This window comes from Onychostruthus taczanowskii, unplaced genomic scaffold (assembly GCF_017590055.1).
Source record: "Onychostruthus taczanowskii isolate IOZ18803 unplaced genomic scaffold, ASM1759005v1 scaffold9, whole genome shotgun sequence".
In the NCBI taxonomy this organism is placed as follows: Eukaryota; Metazoa; Chordata; class Aves; order Passeriformes; family Passeridae; genus Onychostruthus; species Onychostruthus taczanowskii.
Genome location: NW_024506993.1, coordinates 7,456,807 through 7,477,279, shown reverse-complemented (window position 1 = coordinate 7,477,279; position 20,473 = coordinate 7,456,807). Strand labels below are relative to the sequence as shown.

The window sequence follows — 20,473 nt, the reverse complement described above, 5'->3', positions numbered from 1 at the left end:
CGGGGAGGAAGGACAAGATGAGAGGCACTTGTGCTTGTGAAACTTGGGCAGTGAATTCCAATTTTCTTGTCAGGCTATTAAAATTTGTGATATTTTTACAGCACACTTTTTGGATGTGCTGTGGTCAATGATGTCCTCCTCCTAAGAACCGCTCCAAGCTGGTTCTGCCCTTCATAGATCACTGTGTTCCCTGCTGGGCACAGGGTCCTTTCTCAGGGTTTTCTCCTTTTGCCTCCACTCCTTTCCAAGACATTAATACACAGCCATAATGTGATTAAACTCTGTTTTTTCTTATGACATTGAGGTCGTCAGCAGGCAGTAAAATACAGGGCAGCTTTTTTGTATCTTATGCGTTGCCCATTAGGAGCTGTCCATCTAGAAATTATCAACACTGCTCAGGTTCTGAAACTGACTGGTGGGGAAAAGAAGGAAGAATGTACCCCATGAGTAAGATACATGGCAGTATTTATCTCCTAAAGGTAAATTGGCAAATATCTTAAATAATAGAACACGTTCACAGAAATTGTGAGTTATTCCTACAATACCTCTGAAGAGGCAAAAGGTTAAAAAAAATTGCATTATTGGTTGTGATTTCCTTGTCTGTGCGCAAGTAAGTGACTGAAATGATGGGTTTAATTTGGAAGTTGTGGAGCTCAACAGGGTTAATCCTTCCTGCTGCCTTTCCCTCCTCTCTCTGGTGGTGGATCTCACTGTTGTGGAGGACGTGAGCAATTTCTGAGTGATAGAAGGAATGTTGCAGGTTTTGGTCTGGCAGTGCAGGCAATTACACTGTCAAAAATTGATTATTTTTTTCTAGATCCCCTCACAGAGCTTTTTTGCCTTTCCTTTATCCAAGTGACACTAAATTAAATAAATTTAAAAATATGAATAGCAATGAGATGCCAAGGCCAAACTCCATTAGGGCTGAAAGGGATCCAGCTTCACTGACTGCAGTGGCAGCACCAGATTTATGGCCATGTTGGTAAGGAATGAACTGGTCTGAGATGACTTCTGTTTATCACAGCAGTTCTCTTCTATGAAAGCAAGAGTAGATGGAGCAAAATCAGCTCTGTGTTTTTAGGCTTTGCAGGGCTGATAATGTGATTAATGTTTTAAAGAATGCAGAGGACACTTTTTGTTTTTATTTAACCTTCCTCACTTTATTTTGTCACCATGGACCTTAGGCATTTGGTGAAGATCCATTGTAAATGTGAGAACTAAGCAGCTTGTTAAGTAACATCTTTTTTTTTTTCTCTTGTTAGAAGATTAAACTGAAACTGTTCTGCCTAATGCCAGAGTAGATGTAACCAATCCTTGTATCCTTTGCATGTAGGTCAGTCAGAGGGACAATTCAGCACTGGATCCCATTATCCATGGGTTGAAGGGCGTTGTACATCATGGTAAGTAGCTGCTTAAACTTTCTACTTGTTGGGAAGGGGAGAGGGGCAGAAATGTTGTCCTTAAAGGATTAGGTCACCCCTGGAAGGACACAGTGAGCCCACACATTCCTCATTCACTGATGTTTAAGGGCATCACAGGCATTATTTGATAGGTAAAGATCAGAGTCATTTGTTACCTGAGCATGGTTTGGGGTGAACAGTAAACAATTTGTTTCTTTTCAGTCAGTGCTCCACAATGCATAAGTTATCAATCACAGCCTGCTGCAATCTATCATTCATATTAGAACTTTGAAGGCAGCCTGGGTACTTCACTCTGTTATTTATCTTCTGTTTGCTCTAAAAATACATCTCTCTGAAGTTTCTGTTTGTAAATAAATTATTTGTCTTTCAAATTTAGGGAACTGATAATGAAACAGAAAATTAACTATCTATGAAAATTAATTAAACTTTGCAGCAGATGAACATCTTTCTAATGCTGGCATAAATACGATCGTTCAGCTGTTCTGATGCATATACCTATTATCCTTGAACTTATAGCAGGTACTAAAATAAATATTAATATATTTTATACTTTTATAACCAATTTTTTACTTGGGAATTTTCCTGAAGCCTTTCCACAGGTAATGCATCATCAGCAATGACATCAGGATGCTCTGGTTCCCAAAGTACTCTTGTCAGGTTTTAAAATAATGATTTGTAAAGTTTTAATAATCTCATTGTAATTCAAAAGGCATCTGCTGGAATGGTGCTCAGTACAATAATAAATCTCTGTTCCATCTATAGTGCTGTGATAAAACATCTTTGTACCTTTTCTGAGGATTGTCTTTAGACATTAGCTAGTGCTGTAGAGCTTAACAGACATTTTTTTTCTCTTGACTGCAAACCTAAAACTAGTTGACAGTGTTAGATTAAAACAAATAGGATTTTGGATTAATTGTTCTCCTTTCAGAATCATTTAACTTTGCAGCTGGGAAGGCAAATAAATCCAAACATAGTGAAAAACGGGTTAAATGATAACATGCCGTAAAGTCCTTCATTTAGAGAATTTTCCTTAGGTTTTGCTGCTTGTAAATTGCAGTGTTCTGCCGTGAAATAAAAACAACACACTGAGCTGAAAAACTGGTGTGGTTTTCCACAAAAATAGAACTTATTACCTCGTTGCAGCTGGATAACAAAACAGGCCAGCAAAAGCAAAGCTGGGATGCGTTAGGCTGCAAGGTTTTTTCAATGTCTGTGTAATTTGACACCACAGCCAAGCTGCCATTTAGCTGGACTGGGATCTCTTTTTAGTTTTGTTCTTTACCTGCTTTCTATTCCAAGACTCCAACCCCCTGCAAGCACACAGTGTTTTGGCCACCTCATCAGGTTTTTCTGCTCCCAGTCTTGCTCCTCACAGAGAAAAAACTGCCACTCATGGATAATCACACCAGTGTCTCCCTAGAGGATTATTCTGTTCCCAAAATTAATTGTTTGGGTAGGATGTGATTCATCCTGAGGCTGTGATTCCCTGACCACATAATGATCAGTCCATCTCCGTGCTGCCTTACCCACAGCAAAATCTGGGTGGATAAAAGGTGTTTATTTTTGTTTTGCACACAATGCACAGAAGTCTGCTAGTGTTTCAAGTAAAGGAAATCACTTGATATATTTCAATAGCTTGTTTCCTTTTCAAAACATTAAGGAAGAAAAAGAGGAAAATCATGCTTTCCTTCCTGTTTCAAAGGCCCTGATTAAAGGCCTTTTCTAAGGTTCTTTTGGTGGTTAGAGTAAAGGAATTTCCTCCTGCAAAGCAGTTGTTGAAAGAGATCATTCTCTTTAACTTAAATATTGATAGAACATTTCAGTGAAGAATTCTCATATCATATCTCTCTTTTAATGTTATTGTATAGAATAATAGTAAAGATGTGAGGGTTTTATTCCAGATTCTTACATTTCTTTTCTTGATGTGGTTTACTTACATCTTACGTGAGCACAGTTCTATGAATTTATCTGAAAAGCTTCTTCCTGCCTTCCATTTGCCTTGCATTCAACTGGGACCCTAAGGCAACATGGACTTTTTGGCTGAAACACAGTGAAAAACTCTTGTGGCTTTTGAATAAAGTGGTTGGATCAAGCAGGAATCCAACAAAAGAAGGCAAAATTGAAACCTTACTTTTTTTGCATTTTATAACATTTCCATTACCATGTTGGTTTTAGGTGGTTGTCACAATACAGAGGCACATATGTATAATGTAAAATTAAGAATATTTACAAATGTTGAGATTTTCTTGTCCCTCTCCCTCCATCTGGCAGAGGATGTTTCATGGGTTGTGCTGAACACTCACTCCTTCCTCACACTCATTCAGCTCTCAGCATGGGAATGGCACACCCACACAAACCCTCATCATCCTCATTTTGTCATTTACTAGAAGGCCTGGCCCTGTATGGGGACTCCACTCTGCACCACTCTGCACAGGGCTCCCACACTGCCTGTCCCCATAGTGGTGACAGATCTGGTAACACTCAGGTGAATACACAGATGATACTCATGTATGATGATATAGTTTTTTAAAAAATGTTTTGTATCCTTTTTCTTTTTTCCTGTGAAGTTCTTGTATTCTTACATTGCCCTTCCAGGGGTATGTAGACATTTCCAAAGTCATAAGTACTTTCTGTAGAAGTGAAAGCAATTTTTGCTTGATATTTCATCAGGGATTTGAATTACTTACTAATTTGATGGAACATAAATAATTGTGCCCTTCACAGTGTCACCAGCTTGGTAACAATGATAGAGAAACATACACATAAAAATCAATACAGGCTTAGTTGCTACTTAGTTGATTTTGTTTCCTCATCTCCAGGCGTAATTTTGTAGAATCCTAATGGCGACATTAAACTTAATTTTACATGAGCAACCATATAAAGTTTCTTAGCTAGAAGGGAAATTATGGTGCACCAAACTGCCAGATGATGTCTGGATCTGTGATAATGCTTTGGGGTCTGCCCCATGTTCTTGCTGCTGAACAGGATGTTCCCACACCTCTCCCCAGCTCCTGTATCTGCCCTCCACGAGCAGCCCAGGAACGCCAAGAAGGCTCTTACAGGAGCTGTCAAATGCTTGTTGCTGATTTTGAAATTGCTTTTGGTTTTGTGCTCTGCCAAGGATTTGTCACACCTCCTGCCAGCCAGGTGCCTGCTCTTCTCCCTGCTGCTTTCCCTGCCCCAGGGCACGTGGAGCAGCCACCGAGCCCAGCCAGGGCTGGCAGCTGGGAGTGGGCAGCCCTCCCTGGGGAAGGGATGGGGGACGAGCAGGTGGGCTTTGGATATTCTGGGGCTGACTTGCTCTTTCAGCTCTGATTGCTGGGGGTCTTTTTAGCTCCTCTGCAAATGCGCTTCTCATCATGAAATCTGGTGAGAAGGGTCTTCAGCACTGCTGATGCCGGTGGGATGGATGATGTAGGTTCATGTTGCAGTTGGATCACAGGTAAAAAAGTCACTGGTGCCTGGCTGTGATTGCAGCACACATGGGGCAGTCTTGGTGCTGCACATCTGACTCTTCTGCCCATTTTGCTGCCCAGGTGCTCAGCTGGGTGCTCTGCCCTGAGCCCCTCTTTATTCCTCATCCTTCTGAGGATGCTGAGGATTGCAGGGCAGGAAGGAGCTGCTCTTGTGCAAGGGTTGAGGAGGCTGCTAAGGTCTCAGAGAGAATGATTGTGCCTTGTGGGAACAGGGGACTCTGAAATACCAGGTTATGTGTTATACAGTTGATTTGCATTAAAATGGCTATGAAAGCTTTTGCTTGCCACACGTTCCAGCGAGGTCTCAGAGGAGCACCTGGCAGGATGGAGCTATTGCACAGAAACATTGCTTTTTCCACCTTTGCTTTGATTTGCCCTTTTTGGTACCATTTTGTATGTAAGCCTCTTAGAGAAGCCTTTTCCTTGTTTTTACCAACTGCCTGAAAGGCATTAAAACGAGCCTTCTTCCCTGATGTCAGTCCTGGGGTGGCACCCAGTGCTGGAGGCCGTGTGACATTCCCCTTTTCCCAGCCTGGCATGGCTGCTCTGCACAGGACCACAGTCCTGTTTTGCTTTTTGTTGCAAAGTGTTGTCAGCGGGGACAGCAGTCCACACTACCCCAGACCCCTGGAAAAGATTTCAGAGTGATGGAAACCATGTTTTTTGTCACTCTGTCCTGTTCTCTGTGGCTGTCATCAAGAATCTACACTGATCAGCAGAAAATTATTATTAGAGCACAAATAAATTACCACAGCAGAAAAGGCTCAATGTCACAAAAATGGGGCTCTTATTACCTTCCTTGTCAAAAGTGAGCTCTGAAAATCAAAGTGCTACCAGATCAAAAGCTTACGTACAAAGTGAATCAATGGCATCTGTTGCTTGTTTGTGAGCATGAGGTGGGGTGAGGGGGGGAGAGGAACCTTGGTTTATTTAAAAGGAAGGTTGGAAAAAATCTTATAAAGCCGTAACTGGAACCCAGCATGGAGCAGTCTATAGTCTTGGATCTCCCTTGAGATGGGCCAGAAGTGGTCAGGCAAGGGATTATAAAATTTCTGCTTTTACTGGAGAGAACTTAACAAAATGCAGTGGAAACAGCTGCTTTAATAATGAAAAAGGATAGAGAATAAATATGTTGCACATCTCTCCAGTTGTCTTAGGTGAAAAATCAGTGAATAACCTGTTAAAATAAATCAGCACTAAAAAAGAAGCAATCTAGACAGTGTTAGTTACCCTGTGGATCTATCACACCAGAATGTATAATAACAAGAAAACACCATTAGCACCATGACACGTTTTTTCTTTTGTTTTGAACTTCAACCATGACATTACAGCCTGACAAGCTGTTTGCCTCCTACACCAAATATCCTGGGGTTGTAGAGAAGGGCGGGGGAAAGGGGTGAAGGTGAGATGTGATACTGTGGGACCTCATCTTTGAAAGTAAAACTTTGAAGAAAGCAGCAGCTCAATTTGGAACAAGGAAGGACCATCAAAGGGAGAGCAACACCGTATGGGAAGCTGAGAAGGAAACATGGAGGAGCATTTCTTTTTCCTCAGGGATGAGCTGGATATATTCTTTTGTTTTCTGATCTGTTCTTGTGTTCACAGTCAGAGTAGCCCTGTGAAAGGGGCCAGGACACGATTGCTGTTGAGCAAAGGGGAGGAGGAGGGAAGTGGGAAATGAAGATGAGAGCAGAGGTGATAAGTTCACACCTTTATATAGGGCAGCTCTGTGCATAGCTGCGGGGGTCTGTATCATTTAAAGGAATAAATGGTGGAAGTGTTGGAAATCTCTGGTCCTTCACCTGTCTCCTCAGCAAAAAGCAGTGCTGGTCACGGCTGAGTAAAGACCAGCAAGTTGACAGAGAATTAATAATTGCACAGAATAACTCAAACTAACAAAAAAGATTGCACTTGTAAAAGTCAGGAATTAAAGCTGATGTTAAATGTGAACAAATCATCTGCAGGGAGTAGGATTTGGGTGCTGTGCTGGTGGGTTTTGGGGATATTCACTGAGAAATGAGGGGTAGAGAGGTCTGAGAACATGTGGTTGTGCTCTGGCTCTGCAGGAGCAGCTGTGAACAATTCCATGCTCCTCTGGGCACTTCTGCTTCACTTCAGCCTCTGCCAGGGTCCAGTTTTTGCCAGGGATCCTCCTCTCCTCTAAACTTTGTCATAGTTTCTTTTTCCTCTTATGGCTGGTGCTTATTCTGTATTTCTTCGTTTCCTTGCCTGTCCAGCCTCATGTACCTCTGCCTCAGGTCAGGTTTTGTGAAACCTGGAGAAGTCTCATCCCAGTCTAGAATGCCAACAGCTGCTCCACATCAGCACTGCTTAAGCATGAAAGGTTCAGAATAACATTTTCCTGCTTTTAAAATTTAAGACCTCTTCTCTGCAGCTAAGTCTTTTCCTCCTAAGCTGTTTTAAGAAAGGGAGAGAGAAAAATTAAGCCTGAGACCAATACGTGGCATGGAAATGGGTTTTTTGTGAATAAGAGACTTGCCTTTTTTATTACTTCCTCCTGGCTTTTTGTTCCTCTCACTGGTTGTCTCAGATTAAATTAGTCTGCAGGACTGTGTTATTATCTCACTCCCCTCCTCCCTGCCATGCTGTGCTTTCTGTGTCCTTACAGCTCCTTACATGGCTCAGCAGAGGCTCTTTTAAAAAAAAAAATTAAATAAAAGTGAGAAAAATAATTGCACAATAAATGACAAGAATTACCCTGAATACAGAGAACTGTCAGATACTGCTCTTCCTGCAGGATTTACACAGCAAGCACTCATCTGATGATCCTTTCAGTTAAAGTAATATATAATATTTGTAATCTCATCTTTAAAATCACCCCCACGAGTCTGGACCTTGGCTGTGCTTTGCTGCCTGCTTTATCTGGGAAGTTCTGGCTCAGTGGGTGTGCGACATGGTGTCCTTTTGATTATTTTTGTTTGCTTTTTGAAAGTTTGAATGCAGAAGCTTTAGAATGTCTTGGCTCATTGTGAAAATGAAATTGGCAATAACATTGTTTAATAAATTTGGGAGACTTTCAAAGCTCTTCATATTGGTATTGCAGATTTCAGTTATTCAAAGTGTAGCTGGGTACCTATCAGGCACTGCACATACGTTAATTTTGGAAATAAGCTCATTTTAAGATATTGTTTTCAATGCAGCCAAGTTCCTGTTTTCTTACAGAAAATCATGATGAAAGTCCCAAAGCATTCCATGAGATATAAATGGACTTGGCATATAGCTATTTTCTTGTGATGTCCAGTCCAAGTTCCTGTTAGATTTAAAAGAGTTTTGATCACAGATAGTTGTATGCTGTTTACCTGCATATCTCAAGAAGCCTCTTAGTCTAGTGATTTGGTTAAAATTCAGGTCTATCTTTTTCCACTGATTTACAGATTGTATTTTTAGCAAGTAAGTCCTCGAAGGCAAAATGTTCAACTGATGGCTCTTACAAAATAATACTTGTTTGCACCAACTTGTGAAAACTGCAGTAGTTGGTGGAGATCCACTGCTGGTATCTGGTTTAAGATCTGATTTTTTCCTCTGCTCTGTAAACTGTTGTGCACAATTTAGTATTAGTTCAGACCTAGTGGTGATGACTTGACAGAGTGTAAATAGGTCAGGCTTTTAAAGCATGTCTGCAGTTGCTCTGCCTTTGGGTCAGGTTGTGCAGAAAATGGCCCTTTGTCCCATGCAAAATGCTGGGGAGGTTTCTCAGCCCAAACAAAGAATATGCTGGGTGTGACTTTTCACGTTGCTGTTGAGACACAGACCAAGAGGCAGATGTGGATGTTGTGTCAGAAGGTCAAATATGTTACCAGCTGGCTCAGTTAATTGTTTTTTATGAATATAAGAGTTGAAATACAATATTGTCCTTTCATACCGAGGAGCACTTAGTATTTTAAATGCCACATTCATTGTCTTAATGGTCAACAATGAATCTGTGGTGTTTGCTATTTTTACCTTCTAGGTGTTAGAGTGAACATGTTTTTCCAAGCATTGGTGCTGTAAACAAAGCACTGCTCTTTGTTACCTGTGGGTAAAACTGCATTAGTGGGGGGATGTTTTGGATACCGCTCTTTGCTGCATCACCTGGGAGCCCTGGTGGCAGCAGCAGATTCTTGTTCTTTCCCAAGGGAACGCTCTGTACTTCAAGGGCCTGTCTTCAGGGTCAGGATCTCTGGGGTTCTGCTTTCCTGATTGTTGATATTTCTATTTGGGTGCTCTGGTGCTGAGATGGGAGGAGGACAAGGAGCAGCAGAAGACAGCATTGCAGGGCTCTGGTTTACATGTGAGAGTGAGTAGGTGGCTCATGGGTCAGTTTTGCAGCATTGATTTTAGTGATTCACAGGTGCTTGCAGGTGACCACATTTGCTTTGCTGTCTTATTTTGCTTTTGTCTGCCAGTTATTTCCTAGTACCTGTCAGCAAATGCTGTCTCATCAGTCATGTAGTTTCCAGCCTTTTCCACTTTCTTCCTCCTAGAATCTTCTCCCTTCACTCAGTCTGTTCCCAGCCTCCTGGACACAGTTCGTGCCCATCCCAAGCACTGTAAATGGGAAACAGGAGCTGGTAATAAAAGACAGTGAAGAAAGGTTTGTTATTATTTCCAACCTTGTTCTTTTTCATTTAGTAGAAGCTATATATACATGCACATACATGTGTGTGTGTATATAAATATATATATATATATATTAAAAATATTTCTATGGTAATCAGTGAATACTCTTGCTTATCCTGGAAATTATTCTCCTTACAGTTCTACCAACAACAATAACTGACTTAGCGTTGAAATCTTTAAAATGATATGACTTCAAAATGCCATATTCAAAACTGTCTCAAGGTCTTAGGAACTTTAATTTCATGGCATTTACTGTTTCAATATGCTCTTGACGGATATGGCAGGCAGGCACTGGAGTTTCAAAGTCCCTTTTTCTTTAAGCTTCATGTGAAGATCTTTGTGGCTCCAATTTCTAAAACTCTGCACCATGCATCTAGATGGCAAGCGATACAAAAGAATGACATGTTTTCAAAAGTGTTGCATTTTTAAAGCATAATCAATTGATTATCATCTATTTTTGTAGTCATTTTAATCCAATTATATGTATTTTTTTCATTTTAATCTTTGGCATTCATTAATGAAAACTTAGAGCGTTGCTTGTAGCCATGAAAAATTAGATCGAGTACACCCTGCCCTACTTAAACTGTGTATTAGCAAAGCTACTTTTTCCTTGAGAAATACTCTTTTTCACAGCTAAGTGTGACTTCCCAAGTGCTTAGGAAAAAACCCTCCCTAATTGATAACTAAAAATTAATCATAGTCCGATACTTCCAGTTCGCATTCAAATAAGGTATTTCTCTGTCTAAATAAGCTTCCTTTACTTGATTATTCATATTGTAGTTCAAAATGTTTAAAAATGAAAGACAGAGTTGGATGAAATGTAGACTGCTTAATACAGTGTGTATTTAATATAAAAGTTATGCATTATTCATTTTTGCAATTTGAATAACTTTGAATTTAGCATCCCTGTTCTTCATCTTTTCCTTTGATGAACAATTAATTATTAAAATATAATATTGTCAGCATATGGCACAAAAATCCTTGAAAGTGTAAAATGAGCTTCCTTCTCCTGCCATCCTTTGATAAAGGGATTCCATGTTTGTGGTTTTGCAGAGCCTTTATCCAGCATCTCAAGTGATTCCATCATTGGAATCAAAAGATTACAAAAGTTAGAAAGAGCTAAATTGTTAATTTTAACTGCAACACTTTTTTTTCTGAAATTCAAGAGGAAAACACTTTTCAGAGTGTGCCTCTGCCTCCCAGCTCTTTCATGTGTAGTCATTGCCTGTTAATGCAGGGAATGTTGGCATATTCAGCCACTCTTTGGGATTCATCGTGCCCCACTGTGTGCTGAGTGCTGATACAGAGACAGCTCTGAAATAGAAATCCAGTGTCAAGGTTTGTGTACTGCATCAAGTCCTGTGACTGAGTTTCTAGTTTTTCCAACCAAGTTTTTTCCGCATAAAAATGAGCCAATCAAATTAAATGCAACCTTTTGCTGTGATTATGACTTCTTGATTAGAATCTCTTTGAACTTTGGCCAATCACATATATTTTAGTATTTATTACTTAAGCACACTTTTTCTCACAGAGGTGTGCTATGATGAGGGGAAAAAAAGTAGATTGTTATTTGTTTAGTTCCTTTTTGGAGATGCAGATGTGGTCAAAATCTACTTGGATTAGAAGGAAAGGAATTGTTCACCAAGAGGTTGCAGTAGTGCCTTGACTTTAATAGAATTACTCATCTTTTGGAATGCTAAAACTATGAAAACATCACAGGCCTGTTGATATTGTGCAGAAAATAGAAGATACGTGAAGTGTATGTATCATTGGCATCATGCAGCAGCAGTGGAGTTAAAAAAGTCTCCCGATTATCAGAGTGCTTCTAAGAGGTTTAGGCAACTCCTGATTTGATCAAGACTTATAGAAGACTGTGGGATGCTGTGGAAGTGAATTCTGTAGACTTCATCCTATTTGGGAGACGTGTGTGTCAATCACCAGCCCACCTGCTTCTCCCTTCTGTTGGGGCAGGGAGGGGGTGGTGGTGGGTTTGCTCAGCAGCTCTGGTGAGACAGAAAAAAGACTTCCCTCTGCCCAAGTCTGGACTCCTGTTTGAGACATGCAGGATATTGAAACTAAGGAATAGACGTGTCCAGGAGAGCCCTGTGTGTCAGCCTGCCCGAGGCAGTGAGCACCTTTGCCCAGGCTGAGAGGGCGCTTCAGCCTCTGAGTCAACATGAACTGGAGAGGATAAATGCTCAGGGATGGCAGGGAAATTGCCTTGCCTGCAGCTGTTCCCTCCTTTTGTTTGTTTCTTTTTCCTCAAGCTGGTTAAATATTGTCACCAGCTTGTCACTGTTACTTGCAGGTGAATGCTTCCAGTGCTTAGGTGTGCATTTCAGGCTGTCCAAGGAGATGTTCAGAGAAAAAAAAAAAAGGTTTGTCCCCAGACTGCTGAACCCTGGGAAGGAATTTCTTGGATTTGGGAGAGGGGGCAGCAGTTCTGCCTGTGAGACCTGTTTGTGGTGCAGTGCTGGCTGTGTCTGGCAGCACCATGGCAGTGCCAGCGTGGGTGGCTGCAGGTAAGCCAGAGCAAGCACTGCTTGGATGTTGCTTTGAGCACCACGTTAAGCTTCAGCAGTGTCCTGTGTCCCTGCTCCTCAGCCCAGCTGCCTGGCAGCTCCCAGAGAAGTTTGGCTGAGCAGCATGGCTCTGCCTCTTCCATCTCAGCAATCCACTGAGGCTTTGACTCTGCTCCTGCATCCCTTTCTGCTGCTGGCAGAGGTGGGACAGATGCACTGCCTGGTGTGCTTTGGTCAGGCAGCAGCAAACAGGACAATGGGCCTGGCTGTGTCCCACTGGGTTCTGCCTTGCTGCCATCAATCTGGAGAGCCACGTTCTGAGTGCTGGAACCATTGACTGCAGCGTTATTTCTGTACTGACATAAACCAGTGAGGTAGCAAGTGCACTTCACACCTGCACACATTCAGATTAGGAGGGTGTGTGTTTGGGATGGGGCTGACTAGCATTTTGGCTGCTCTTTTAATAAACCACACGTCAGCTCTTACAGAGGGTTTCCATTTTTCATTACATATATGATAAAATATGTTGTTGCCATTACACCTTGTTAGGCTGCCGAGCGATGTGATGTCTGTTTTAAAGACACGTTAAAAAAAAGTGTAATCCTGCTTGTCAATCTTCCCTGCAGAGAAGGAGACCTTTCTGGATCCCTTTGTGCTGAGGGAACTTCTGCCAACGTCTCTGGGGAGCTACTACCGCTACACAGGTTCCCTGACTACTCCTCCCTGCAGCGAGATCGTGGAGTGGATCGTTTTTCGGAAGCCTGTGCCCATTTCTTACCACCAGGTGTGTTTGTTTTATCAGTGAAGCCCACCTCTTAATTTGCCCTCCTTAAGACTGTGTTTTCAAAATTCTCCAGTTTAATTTGGAGAACACAAATGTTTCTGTTGACAAAAAAGGAAGTGTCGGTGATTTTTTTTATTCTCTTAAGTAATATTGTTTCTGAACAGGAGCCATCAGTCTTGAGAAGACAGTACAACATGAAACCCAGCTTCCTTTCAGTGATTTATTTCATATTGTTTTTGTTAAGATTAAATTAAGCTATGGTGTAAATAGTTACATAGAGTTCCCTTTTATTCTTTTTAATTGAAACTTTCTTTTCAAAGTAAAGTGAGTGATTTCAGTTCTGCTCAGATTTAGTAATTTGAACTAATTACATTAGAAAAGACATCTTTCCATTAATTCTCCATGCTTAACTGTTTTTATAACACAGTAAAGCTGCCATTATGTGCTCAGCGAGCTGGTGCACAAATCTTTAAAATTATCACATAGCAGCTTTTAATGCAGATAGACACAATGTCTGGAGTTTGAAGAATTATCCTGATAAAGCAATGTCTAGATGAAGTCAAATGTTTGACAGTTCAGTGTATTTTGACATTGTAAGACTGTGGTCTTTAGAAAGCCAACCTGCTGGACTTAGTCTTGCCTCTTATTCATCTGTCATAAGCCACTGAAAAAAATGTTTTTACATTACTAATTCTGTCAAGTGCATATGAACAGTTCACTGGGTGATCCTGACTGACAGATGTTCTGCTCAAAGGTATCAGAAGTATGGAAGGCACTTGCAATACCCCTGCTCCAGGCTTTTTTTCCTGTTTTCTAGCTCTCAATACTTCTCCCATAGATTCTTTCATCTTTTTTTGACAGTCTGTGTTCAACATCAGTTGCATCCTTCAGCTGACGCCCTCCAGAGGCCGAGGGACATGTCAGGATTCATCCTGGTGTTATTTTGCCTGTTCCACAAAAGCCTGACGGTACTGCCCGTGTTCAGCTCCTGGTCAGCAGGAACCCTTTTGCTGGAGGCTTTCCCTGGAGCTCTCTGGCAGTGCTGAGCACACTGTGCCCCCAGGCAGCCCCCAGTTCTGGCTGGAGCCTGGGACTCTGCACATGGTCCTCTTTGAATCAGACCCCTTGTTTTTTTCAGGCTATTTCTCTGATTGTCGAGATCATTTTGAATTCTGTCCTTGACTGCAGGATACTTGCAATCCCTTGTAGCTTTTCACTACATCAATAAGTTTACTGTTTATTATTTGGTGGCTGGAAGGCCTGGCCCATACTCAGTTTTATACCCTGTGTGCACATCAGGTGGGTCACGACTTCTTTTTTCTTTTTTAACAAACGCAAATAAAATGGTAAATATCAATTTCAGCTGTTGGTATAAAGGTAATTTATCCTGGCATAGCTCCATTCCTGTGCTGTACAGAAGTAACTGTTCCAAATCAGGCCTTTAAAATTTGGCATTGTGCTGCTATGTGCATGTGGTTGAAGGGCTGGGAATGCTGTGTGTAGACAGACTTTCATTGATACTACAACACATGTGGAATAAATAATAGTTTTCCCCCTCCCCAGTAGCTCTAGATGTATGTGTTTCAAGAGCCTGCCGCCCTGTCACTGCTATGATTATTATTTGTTCCTCTAACAGAAACAGTGTAACATAATCCATTGCCATAGTTTAACCTTCTTTATCACAAACCCCATGAAGCAGCCTGTAATCCCAGGGGATGACAGTGATACTGTTTAAGCTTTGTTGCTGTTCCAATTAAATTCGTGCTTTTGTGCAAAATACCTTGCTGGAAAAAGGACAGTAGTGAAGTGGTCCGTTTGCGGAGGCTTCTCTATTTTATTTGCAGTCCTCCATCATCATCATCTTCCCCAATAATTAGCCAGCAAACCAGGACAAGCTGTGTCACCCTGCGGATGCATTGTAAAGCTAAGTGCATTCAATGACCCAAAGCATGGCATTATCTCTCATAATGCATACCTCAGAGCAGCTCATTGTGTTCACAACAGTTTCAGTATTTTTAATTGCCATTTGTATATCCAGCCACTAGAAAACTACACATAAGGCTTTAATGGTTTGTAATTGCATGACTCAGAGTTTTAGATCAGGTTTCCCTGTATCTACAATAGTCTTACAAGAGGTTTTAATTTCTTCTGAGCAGGAGCTCTTGTACTCCTTAAAGAGCATGAATGTAGCTCCTTGACAGCAGATCTTAGAATTTTTTTTTCCCTGGCAGCTATAGATAAATTAATTTCTCATTTGTCGTAGATAATATTTTTATAGTGAAAGTGAGGTTGAAATGGCTTATATATACTTCAGCATATAAAAAGTGGAAGGTTAAAAATCATGTTTGAATTGGCAGTTGTTAAAATGCAATTATACCTCCCCAAGGTAGCATGGCAGAAGAAAATATTTTAAAAGTTCTCTCTGAAAGTTTAAAAATTCAATTAATGTCAAAGATGTGTAAGCCTAGAGACTTGACTTCAGAGAAGGAGTTACTACCCAAGTTCTTGCACTTTATAAAAGTCACCTTAAGCTCTGTTAGCTGGCTTCATCAAAACTGCTTCCAGTGTATGAAGTGCAAAAGGTATGTAAATAAGCACAAGTTTTGATCTGTGCTTTTATAGAAGGGTGTAGCAGGATCGTCTGTTGTGGGGGGTTTTTTAAAGACAAAAGTGTAAGTCAGTCCTTTCACCCCTTTTTAATCCATCCTCCTTTGCTTTTGAGGGGGTCCTGCTAATAATTAGGAAATGGCTTTTGAAATTTTTCAAGATGTTTCTTTGAAAGAATCAGAAACAGAATTGAGAACCTGGGAATAAGGCACTCATATAAGATGCAAGAAAACCAAGGACAATTCAAATCCCAGCATCTGCACCTGCAAGCCTGGAAGCAGCACCTGAGCTCTGGAAGTGGCACCTGAACTCCCTGCCTGCACTGGGAAGTGGTCATTGGTGGTCACCCCTCCCTGCTCAGCCCCTGCTGTCCCTCTGCTGAAGGGGGCTCAGATTACTGGTTTGAAGGGAAATTAAAGAACGGTAGTAGGTGCCTCATGGGTCAGTGGACGATGCTCAACTGCTCTGTTACACACTTCTTTGATTATTTTTATCAGCTTTATCAACTGAGGCTGCCATGATAATTCTTCCAGTTTTAAGATTTGGGGCTCACATGCTTCTCCAGAGCTTTTAGAGCAGACACACTTAATGAAAAGTGTGTAAGTTTCAGTCAACTGTCATTAAGATGAATATAACTTAAGTCCCTTTTTGAAGTCCTGGGCCAGATCCTGTGTTCCCAAAATCCATACTATCAATATGTGTAATTGATGTGATGCAAACAATATCAGGACTGATTCCTTCTCTGCTCTGTCTTGCTCAGTCTTTCCAGCAGCAACATAACTATTCTAGTTTTTGTCCTGAATGATAACAAGGTAACAGTAAATGCTGTGCCTACCTTGATAGCTGGGAGAAAAACATTAGCTGAAAATATTTTCTCCTTGGTTTGCTAGAATTTTTTTCTAAGAAACAGTAAGATACGAAGTAACAGGAAAGTTTTCCAATTACAGTTCTTTCTTACAGGTTAATACGTTTTCTTATAAATAGCTCAGATCTGAATGCAACAGAAGAAACTTATTCCCAGAGGAGTATATGCTAGCTGTGCCTAAAAATGCTGCACGAGCTGTCTGTGGAGCTTAGCCTGGCAGCTAAACTTGGTAAGGTATTCAGAGATAAGGAAGTATTGCCTTATCCAGGAGAAAGCTCTTGGTGTGGAATGACCTGGAAGCACTTTCTGACGCGATACTGTGAAACAAAGCGGTGCCAGCAGTGAGGAGGGTTTGGCAAGGCAAACACACAAAAGGATCTTAAGGGCAAATGTTTCTTTGCCAATGACAGATGTCCACAGGTTCTAGAAGGCCTTCTCCCATGTTGGGCAGGATAAGCCCTGTGCTGAGATAAGGTGGTTGGCAATAATTTCAGTGGGCAGTCTGACTTCGCATGTGCTTTTATCAGTCTTGGCATCAACATCTTACTTCCTTCAATTTTGCTGTCTTATCAGCCACCCAGATTTCACCACATTGTTTTTCTAATTAACATCCCTTCTCTCCCCTGCCATGATGGCTGCCATCAGCTGGAGGCATTTTACTCCATCTTCACCACTGAGCAGCAGGACCATGTCAAGTCTGTGGAGTACCTGAGGAATAACTTCCGACCACAGCAAAGCCTGAACAACAGGAAGGTATCCAAGTCTGCTGTGAAGGATGCTTGGAACCAAGATATGACAGACATCTTGGAAAATCCTCTTGGCACAGAAGCTTCCAAAGGTAGATTATACTTTAGACTTTTACGCTTGACTAATAGGAGAATTTTTTCTACTTTGTTATCAAAGGGTGTTAAGAACAGCTGTGAGCTACCAAAGAAATAATGCAGGTTGTGCAGGCATTCCTTGTTGGTAAGTGTCAGTAAATTAACTAATTCTGCTTATGCTGCAGATACCCGTAGAACTCGCTGTCACGAGGTGCCATGACAGTACAGCCTTAGAATATGTGGGTGTCAGAGCCACAAAACTTGAATCTCAAACTGGCTTTGTCCCTGGTTTTGCCAGCTGGCTGTAGGATCATGGAGATGCCAGACAAAAAGGGAAAACCAAAGGACCAAGGTCAGATGTAAAAATTTAGCCCCATTAGCAGTGAGGCATTGGGTGTTTGAATGGAAATAGAGTATCCAGATGTGGTTATGGGTTTCATTTCTCCAGTAACAAGACTTCTGAAAAACTGCCGACCTTTTAATTCAGCATTTGAATCAGTCTGTTGGTAATAGTGACAGGAGGAAAATAATCTCTTCCTTTTAGGCAGGTGATTTTCTAATGTCTTGCTGAAGTGTTTCGTGTGCCTTTTTGTAGAGCAGCTGGTGTTTGCTTTTGTCAGACACTGGATAATGAGCTGAAGGGAGGTTCCTGTCACACTGGCACAGGCAGCTCTGGCTAGAGGAGCACATCAGAAATTCTGAGAGAAATGTGTTCTGGATAAAATAAGACTAGAAATAAATATCATTTACTACTTTTATTTGGCTTTGTTTTACTGACTGGTGTTATTTATAGGTAGAAGAAATCACATGTACTTTCCAGTATTCAGTCTTGCGAAGTGCTTGGTGCTTAACCAGTAGAGGTAAAGAAGAGAAGGGCAGTTTGCCAGAAGGAAACAGCTAAGCAGATTTACAAGCTTCCCTTTTTTACCTGGTGTTTTTACCTGGCCAGGCACAGGAAGTGCAGATTTTAAAGGATGTGAATCATGAAAACAGCTGTGTTCAGCCACCTCACCTTCCCAAGAGAGTGCTGGGAGAGTATATTTCTCAGGGCTCATTATTCTCTGAGCGTGCTTATATATATATATATATATATATAATATACACGTACACAAACCTCATGTACAAGGCAGCCTTGGGACAGAGAATTTGCATCAGAAGTCAGAAGGAGATCTTGGGAATGAAGAAACTCTGCTACGCTCGGGTGCTCTGGCCTGTAGTTTTCAATCAGTGTTGTAACAGCAACATGTGTCAGTAATTTCTTCAGTTATATCCTCTGTACATATTATTTACCCAGAACAGTGATGAAAGTTAATGAGTTACATTATGCTAAAAGTGACAAAACTGACTAGTTTTTGAATGCAGCCAAGGTACCTCTGATATAACATTCAAGGAAATTTAACTGCTTTGGCCACATGCCTGCATATTCCTCACCTTGCTGGAGTGTTTGTAAGATTATAAAGAATCTTGGAGTGATTTTCACCACCACAGTAAATAACTAAAATCTACAATTTTGTCAGAGCATTGCAAACACTAAGGTCTATAGTTAATGAGCTGATCTTGAATTTGGAGCTGTCAAGACCAAAGGAACACCTTGAATAACCAGAAGGATTCACCTTGACTTGAATCTTTAAGAACCAAACACACATGGCTTAGTTATCATGAGTGAGCCAGTCCACAGGAGCAAGGGGCCAGCACAACCATTAGTCCATGTTTATGTGGTTTGGTTCCTGAGGACTGGTTTCCTGAGCAGGTTCCCTATGGGTCCTCTGCCATTATGTTCAAGTACCCTAATGCTCTCTGTTTGTGCCTGCCTGGGAATTTGAATTTGTGACATGAGTGACCCTCAGGTGGGGGACATGCATTTCCCATTGTCTGACAACATTCAGCGTGCCATCTAATGGCAGGGATGAGGCCATTGGTGATTTCTTCCTCCACTCAGCTTTTGCTCTAGGAGGCAAATGGCAGGGCAGCCAATTGTATTGTACCAGCTCTGTTAGTTTGTCAGTTTCTGGGTTGTGTGCACACCAGGGGACATTGAAAATAGGTGCATTTTGTTCATGAACTTAAGATAAATAGGTTGGTGCAGTGTTCCTAGCACAAAATATAGTGCATCCTCCAAAGGTTACAGGGATGAGATATAGCTGTTCCAGAAATATAGCAATGTGGATGCTTCTGGCCCCTTTTTTGACAAAGGTGAGCAGTGATGATGTGCCTGGTCCACTGCACATTCTGAACTACTGACATATAAATAAAATGAGTTGAAGACATAATACTTGAGTGAAAGCAAAACCTGTTGTTTATTCAGCTAGTAAATATAGTACCACTTTATACAGTGTCATTCATGCAAAAGAACTGAGGAACAGAGTGCATGAAGTGCTTCCCACCCAGACAGTCTTGCATACAAGTATAGAGGAGTGTAAGGTTAGCATTACAAATTTCTTTTATGCAGATTCTTCTGCATACCTCCTGGTTGCACCTCAATGCTTTCCACATTGCATTAGGCAATGTGACCAATGGCTGTCACATGTTGACTCTTGTCTGCCCTCCCTGTTCCTGATTTGTGTGTTGTAGAAAAAGGCATGGTCATGAAAATGTGTCTTTTACTTGCTGCAAGGTGATATGGTTTGTGATGGTCTTCAGCTCTGCAGGGTAAGTTCGGGTATGTTTGTCGGTGTGAATTTTTGCAATTTGTTTCTTCTGTCACACTCTATTAAGTCTGTGGGCAGTATTGCTAATCTGGAAAACAGTGTAGCATTCATTATGTAAGCCTTTCTTATTTTGGAGGAAAATGTGCCCAGAACAATTTGCATAATGTTCAGAATAATTTTCAGAATTCCCTGGTGAATCGGGTATTTGAGATCAACACAAAGCTGTGGTCCACTGGCAAATGTAACATCCTGAACAGTTTGGGACCAAAGAGCTCTCAGCTATTTCTCTCAGCTATTAAAGCTATCTCAGGTCACAGAACTGTGACCACTAGCATAACCCGCAGATACACTGGAGGGAAACTTTCTCACTCTGTACCAGTCCTCTGGGAATTTCCTTAGCAAAGCGCCAAAAGTGGTGGCACTTGGTAAACAAAAGGTCTTCTGGGAAAGGCTGTTTTAGGTCAGTGCTCCTGGATCCAGTTTGTTAACCAGTGTGAATGTTACCAGCCTTTTGCTTTGCAGCTACTCTCCTCTCCCTTCTCTTGTTTTAATTTGAAAGAGGCAGTGAAGAGAAGGGCATTGTTTTCAGTCATCAGAACACAAGATGGTGAAATACTTCAGCTAATTTGAAATAGGAACAATTTTTCACTTACAAGTGAAAACTCCAGATTTTTTTTTTTTGTATCAGAGTTTAACAAGAGGAGTTTTC

At 41.3% G+C, this 20,473-nt stretch overlaps 1 protein-coding gene across 1 annotated transcript in view; it reads left to right on the top strand.

Moving 5' to 3' along the window:
* PTPRG (protein tyrosine phosphatase receptor type G) overlaps positions 1-20,473 on the top strand; it is a 395,992-nt gene that overhangs the window by 283,187 nt on the left and 92,332 nt on the right. Inside the window, exons 6-8 of the mRNA XM_041425638.1 lie at positions 1,334-1,400; positions 12,666-12,823; positions 16,941-17,133. Coding sequence (XP_041281572.1) covers positions 1,334-1,400; positions 12,666-12,823; positions 16,941-17,133 — 418 coding nt within the window. The remainder of the gene's footprint in view (positions 1-1,333; positions 1,401-12,665; positions 12,824-16,940; positions 17,134-20,473) is intronic.